General features: G+C 44.2%; 1 protein-coding gene across 1 annotated transcript; it reads left to right on the top strand.

Moving 5' to 3' along the window:
- Positions 1–6,817, top strand: pnmt (phenylethanolamine N-methyltransferase). The gene is made up of 3 exons (XM_002940375.5): positions 1–205; positions 4,984–5,191; positions 6,291–6,817. Exons 1-3 carry the CDS (start codon positions 52–54, stop codon positions 6,727–6,729), a joined length of 801 nt encoding a protein of 266 aa, XP_002940421.1. The 5' UTR covers positions 1–51; the 3' UTR covers positions 6,730–6,817.

Here is a 6,817-nt window from a genome sequence, read left to right as displayed (position 1 = left end):
GCTGGGGCGGGGGCTGTACATCACTGCAGCATCCTCAGCATCAGCACCAGGATGAGCAACGTAGAGAGCGTGGCACAGAGCTACCAGCAGTTCAACCCCCGGGCATACCTACAGAACAACTACGTGCCGCCGCGGGCAGACTTCTCCAATGAAGGCAGTGTGGTACAGTGGAAGCTGCGCTGCCTGGCTGATGCCTGCGCCACAGGTGAGATGCAGCCCCATTACCTACAATTCCCAGGCCTCTGGCTTTACTGCAACTGTTATATGTAGTTCAACAACTTCCCTCGTATACGTAAATATGTCAGCATTTTGCCCTAGTATACTCATTGCCTTTTCACCCAATCTTACCTTACTATACACACTACTGCACATTTACAGCCCTTTCCTTTGGCACCAGCTTGCCTTACTATGCATATCTAGAGACCCTTACCCTTGCACCATCTTGGCTTTACACATTGCCACAATAACTGCCCATACCCCTTATACCATCTTGTCTTATTCTACACACTATCCCACAGTTACAGCAACCTACCCCTGGCTCCAACTTGCCCTACTACACACACTATCCCTCAGTAACAGCAACCTACCCCTGGCACCAACTTGCCCTACTACACACACTATCCCACAGTTACAGCAACCTACCCCTGGCTCCAACTTGCCCTACTACACACACTATCCCTCAGTTACAGCAACCTACCCCTGGCACCAACTTGCCCTACTACACACACTATCCCTCAGTTACAGCAACCTATCCCTGGCTCCAACTTGCCCTACTACACACACTATCCCACAGTTACAGCAACCTACCCCTGGCTCCAACTTGCCCTATTACACACACTATCCCACAGTTACAGCAACCTACCCCTGGCTCCAACTTGCCCTACTACACACACTATCCCACAGTTACAGCAACCTACCCCTGGCTCCAACTTGCCCTACTACACACACTATCCCACAGTTACAGCAACCTACCCCCGGCTCCAACTTGCCCTACTATACACATTATCCCACAGTTACAGCAACCTACCCCCGGCTCCAACTTGCCCTACTACACACACTATCCCACAGTTACAGCAACCTACCCCTGGCTCCAACTTGCCCTACTACACCCTCTATGTAACAGTTACTACCCCTACCCTTTAGACCACCTTGCCTTACACACTATTTTCCCCTGTTACTGCCTCTATGACCAACCCCACCTTGCCTTACTATACACACTATGCTATAGTTACAGTCCCTACCCTGGCACCATATCATCTTACTTTTCACATTATCCTAGGGTGACCAGATCACTTGAAAATGCAGGAACATATCTAATAAATACATGTTGCAGGGCAGCACCGGTTGCATTTTAATTAACTCTCAATCAGTTCAGCCCTGCTAGCTGGATTTTCTGGACTTGTCCCTGAATTTTCAAGTGATCTGGTCACCGATTATCCCATAGTTACATCCCCTACCACTAACCATGCCTTGGCTTACTATACACATATTAGAGCTACTGTTCAAACTTGCTTGCTTTACTATACACACCATCCCTGGGTTACAGCCTCTTCTCTATACACAAGCCCCCAATTGCCCACTATAGCTGTCATCTGAAAGCACAAACTGATCCGCCTGTATATAAATAGAAAGCAAAGTATGAAGTAGTTTATTGTGTGCCTGTTGGCTGCCCCCCAGGGCAGTTGCCCATGGCCACCAATCAAATATTTTCATTTGTTTTCTAACTAGTATAGAATTGATGGAAAGGTATTACTGATTGGTTGCTAAGGGGACTGCACTTATGCCATTTAGCACTTATATTGTGAGTCCTACTATGCAAGGTCCCCTTTGCGTGTTGTTTATGCCTTGTCTTTGCGTGTTGTAAATCATAACTTGTGTGCTACTATGTGCATGCACACGCTACAAGTTTCAAGTTTATTGTCATATACAAATAACAATGAAGCATCATTACCGTAATGAAATTTTTTTTGACCCGTGTTCCTCCCAACTTTACATAGACAAAAAAATAAAATGCAAATATTAAATATAATAAAAGTGTGCAAGTATTTACAATACAAGGCACGCTACGTAGCTCACCCTTGGGCACTGGTATTTTGGGAAACAGCTCTGTTTGCACTTTGCACATTGTACTTGTGTCTGTAAATGAGCCATTAATTGTACAATATTGTGCCACCCAACCAGTATTCCCCTGGCCCAGCAGGAAAAATGAAGACAAATATAAAAAAAATTTACCCTTTATGTACTTGCCAGTAAATTTATTAGGTCTGGGTTGATCATGGCAAAAGTACAGGTATGGGATTTATGGGATAAATGATTTCCTTTTTCTCTGTAATAATAAAACAGTACCTGTACTTGATCCCAACTAAGATATAATTACCCCTTATTGGGGGTAGAACAGCCCTATTGGGTTTATTTCATGGTTAAATGATTCCCTTTTCTCTGTAATAATAAAACAGTACCTGTACTTGATCCCAACTAAGATATAATTACCCCTTATTGGGGCAGAACAGCCCTATTGGGTTTATTTCATGGTTAAATGATTCCCTTTTCTCTGTAATAATAAAACAGTACCTGTACTTGATCCCAACTAAGATATAATTACCCCTTATTGAGGGCAGAACAGCCCTATTGGGTTTATTTAATGGTTAAATGATTCCCTTTTCTCTGTAATAATAAAACAGTACCTGTACTTGATCCCAACTAAGATATAATTACCCCTTATTGGGGGCAGAACAGTCCTATTGGGTTTATTTAATGTTTAAATGATTCCCTTTTCTCTGTAATAATAAAACAGTACCTGTACTTGATCCCAACTAAGATATAATTACCCCTTATTGGGGGCAGAACAGCCCTATTGGGTTTATTTAATGGTTAAATGATTCCCTTTTCTCTGTAATAATAAAACAGTACCTCTACTTGATCCCAACTAAGATATAATTACCCCTTATTGGGGCAGAACAGCCCTATTGGGTTTATTTCATGGTTAAATGATTCCCTTTTCTCTGTAATAATAAAACAGTACCTGTACTTGATCCCAACTAAGATATAATTACCCCTTATTGGGGGCAGAACAGCCCTATTGGGTTTATTTCATGGTTAAATGATTCCCTTTTCTCTGTAATAATAAAACAGTACCTGTACTTGATCCCAACTAAGATATAATTACCCCTTATTGGGGGCAGAACAGCCCTATTGGGTTTATTTCATGGTTAAATGATTCCCTTTTCTCTGTAATAATAAAACAGTACCTGTACTTGATCCCAACTAAGATATAATTACCCCTTATTGGGGCAGAACAGCCCTATTGGGTTTATTTCATGGTTAAATGATTCCCTTTTCTCTGTAATAATAAAACAGTACCTGTACTTGATCCCAACTATGTTAACACAGTGATCCCCAACCAGTGGCTCAGGGGCAACATGTTGCTCCCCAACCCCTTGGATGTTGCTCTCAGTGCCCCCAAACCAGGGAGTTATTTTTGAATTCCTGACAAGTTTTGGTTGAATAAAAACAAGATTTCCTACCAAATAAAGCCCCCTGTAAGCTGATAGGGTGCATAGAGGCCCCTAATAGCCAATCACAGCCCTTATTTGGCTCCTCCATGAACTTTTATGATGCCTGTGTTGCTCCCCAAGTCTTTTTACATTTGACTGTGGCTCACGAGTAAGAAAGGTTGGGGATCTCTGTGTTAATGGGCCCCATAGGGGTAGTGAAAGATATGGAAGGGGTAGGGGCAACTGGATGGCCAATGAGGGTGAGATTTGGGCTGAATGCTGTGTGAGATTTCCCAATCAGGACAATAATCTTGTTACAAGGATAAGGAGAACCCTGACCAAATCTAGAACCCCAAGAGGGGAAATGCACCCAAACTGCGGGTTGTTTTTCAATTCCTTTTTTGCCCTAATTGCACAGGTGTAAATTCTTGCAATAAATAATCTAGAAAATACCTCTTTTCCCATGATAATAGCACTGAAGGGACAAAGCAGCAAGTGTCTGAATAACAACAGGGAGGCAAGAATATCCCAGTGCCAAAAGGGTTAATGCATTTGTCTGCAAATCTCCTGTAAGAAAAAAAACAACAAATGGTGATTATCAGAAATTGAATTTATTTGTTTTTGTCCTTCGCTGGCTGGATTCTCTTAGGAGAGATGCATTCTGAGATAAAGCTCTGTCAGTACAACCCAATCAATAAATAACTGGTTTTATTCAAGAGAAAAACACTTTGTAACATCTGAGAAATATCACTTACCAAACACTCCCTTCCCAGAGGCTATTATCCCCCCACTGCTACTATAGGCACCATCTCTCCCTACTATACCTGCTATCCCACAGCCCCAGTCCCTTCCCAGAGGCTATTATCCCCCCCACTGCTACTATAGGCACCATCTCTCCCTACTATACCTGCTATCCCACAGCCCCAGTCCCTTCCCAGAGGCTATTATCCCCCCACTGCTACTATAGGCACCATCTCTCCCTACTATACCTGCTATCCCACAGCCCCAGTCCCTTCCCAGAGGCTATTATCCCACTGCTACTATAGGCACCATCTCTCCCTACTATACCTGCTATCCCACAGCCCCAGTCCCTTCCCAGAGGCTATTATCCCCCCACTGCTACTATAGGCACCATCTCTCCCTACTATACCTGCTATCCCACAGCCCCAGTCCCTTCCCAGAGGCTATTATCCCCCCACTGCTACTATAGGCACCATCTCTCCCTACTATACCTGCTATCCCACAGCCCCAGTCCCTTCCCAGAGGCTATTATCCCCCCACTGCTACTATAGGCACCATCTCTCCCTACTATACCTGCTATCCCACAGCCCCAGTCCCTTCCCAGAGGCTATTATCCCCCCACTGCTACTATAGGCACCATCTCTCCCTACTATACCACAGTCCCTATAACTAAAGCTCAGTATTTATTTTTATTTTTGGACCATCCATAACAGAATCTGCCATTATTGCCTTCTCGTCTCACCCACAGGAGAGATCGGAGGGCACACCCTTGTAGACATTGGTTCAGGTCCCACAATATACCAGATTCTGAGCGCCTCTGAGCATTTCAAGGAAGTGGTGCTGACAGATTATTTGGAAGTGAATCGGGCAGAGCTCAGAAGGTGGCTGCAAGACGAGCCTGGAGCATTCGACTGGAGTCCATATATCAAACATGTCAGCAAGCTTGAGGGAAGAGGGTAAGTATCTGTCCTGCGTCCTGCAATATCTGTAGTGTATTGTGGCACTTGAGATCTCCATTGTAGCACAGAGAGTTGCACTGGGAACAGCTGCCGGGAATGGTAGCTTCAAGAAAACTACGGTTACTGCATTGATAACGGATACTCCTGTGATTTGACATAAAGAAGATCAATTCATAAGTTACTCATGCTATAATGCTTTCAGGTTTAGACTCCACAGTGTTGGCTGCTGTATGATTTGCCACATACACAAGTTTAATCAAGGAATTTTATTACATTGCAGTCGCCACTTGCTCTGTCCTATAGAGAAGCTTCTTTTCTTTGTTGCCAAGTGCTACATTGTATAGGCAACCTGGTCAGGGCCCAGGGGGGAGAGGAGATGGGCTAAACCAGCCAGAACCTAGAATGTACGCTGGGGAGATTGTAAGTGTGTGGAGTAAACACATTGCTTATGTAGGGCTGCTGAACATGAAGAGTGGAAGGATAAACATAATACAATATATTTTCAATTATAAGGGGAACTCCACCCAAAATTTGTTATGTTAAATAGCCCCACACAACACAGAAACCCTAATATCCCTATCCCTGTAGTTTGTTCCTTCAACCAGTAGGAATAAATACCATGTTTATATGCTGAAATCCAGCTGCAAAACACTTCTTCTCTTTCTGCATCATTTGTAATCCTGGCAGGGGAGGAGGGACTAAACACTGATGTTACAGATTGTAACAATTTCTCCACAGCTTACAGACACCATGCAGGAACTACATAACCCACAATGCATTGCACTGGGATGTTCCTTTCCTTATTGACATCACGTGTGCAGCAGGGGATTGTGGGATTGGGAGGAGGCAGGCTGAGGGCAGTCGACTACTGTTACAGTTTATTTGAGTCACAAAGTAGTCAGCCAGATCAGCAGGGGAACAGGGGGCGGGGCTTAGGGAACTGTTCCAAACCATATTATTACATTATCATGAAAAGGCTGCATATTGTTTAATTGATGTATACTGCAAAGTTGCTTGAAATTATGTTTCCTTTTCAAAAAAGCTGAAGTGTTACCTGTTACTAATGGGCAACCTTTTTTGGTTTTTATCCCTGTAGGGACAGCTGGCAGGAGAAGCAGAAGCGCATCCGGGAGCGGGTAAAGACGGTGCTGCCGGTGGATGTTCATCAGCCCAATCCCCTAGGGGAGGAGATAAGCAGCGGCTCCGTGGATGCGTTGGTATCTACCTTCTGCTTGGAGGCCTGCAGCCCAAACTTGGAGATGTTTCATAGGGCCCTTGGTAACATCACCAAACTGTTGAAGCCCGGGGGCCACTTGCTCTTCATTGGTGCCTTGGAGGAGTCTTATTATCTGGCCGGAGAGGCCAAGCTGAATGTAGTTCCCGTCACGGAAGAGATCGTACGAAACGCGCTGTCCGACGCCAGCTACAAGATCAAGGAGTTTAAGACCTACATCATGCCCCCCACACTAAAGGTCGGGGTAGATGATGTCAATGGGGTGTTTTTTGCCTGGGCCCAGAAACAGGACTCAAAATAAAATTACTCCTTCCCACCCTGGAACTCTAAACACTTATATCATGTGGCCCTTTGACTGTATATATATATATATATATATATATATATAT

The sequence above is a fragment of the Xenopus tropicalis genome, chromosome 10 (genome assembly GCF_000004195.4).
Source record: "Xenopus tropicalis strain Nigerian chromosome 10, UCB_Xtro_10.0, whole genome shotgun sequence".
NCBI classification, from domain to species: domain Eukaryota; kingdom Metazoa; phylum Chordata; class Amphibia; order Anura; family Pipidae; genus Xenopus; species Xenopus tropicalis.
The sequence above is the reverse complement of the archived record's forward strand: the minus strand, read 5'-3'. Positions and strand labels throughout refer to the sequence as shown.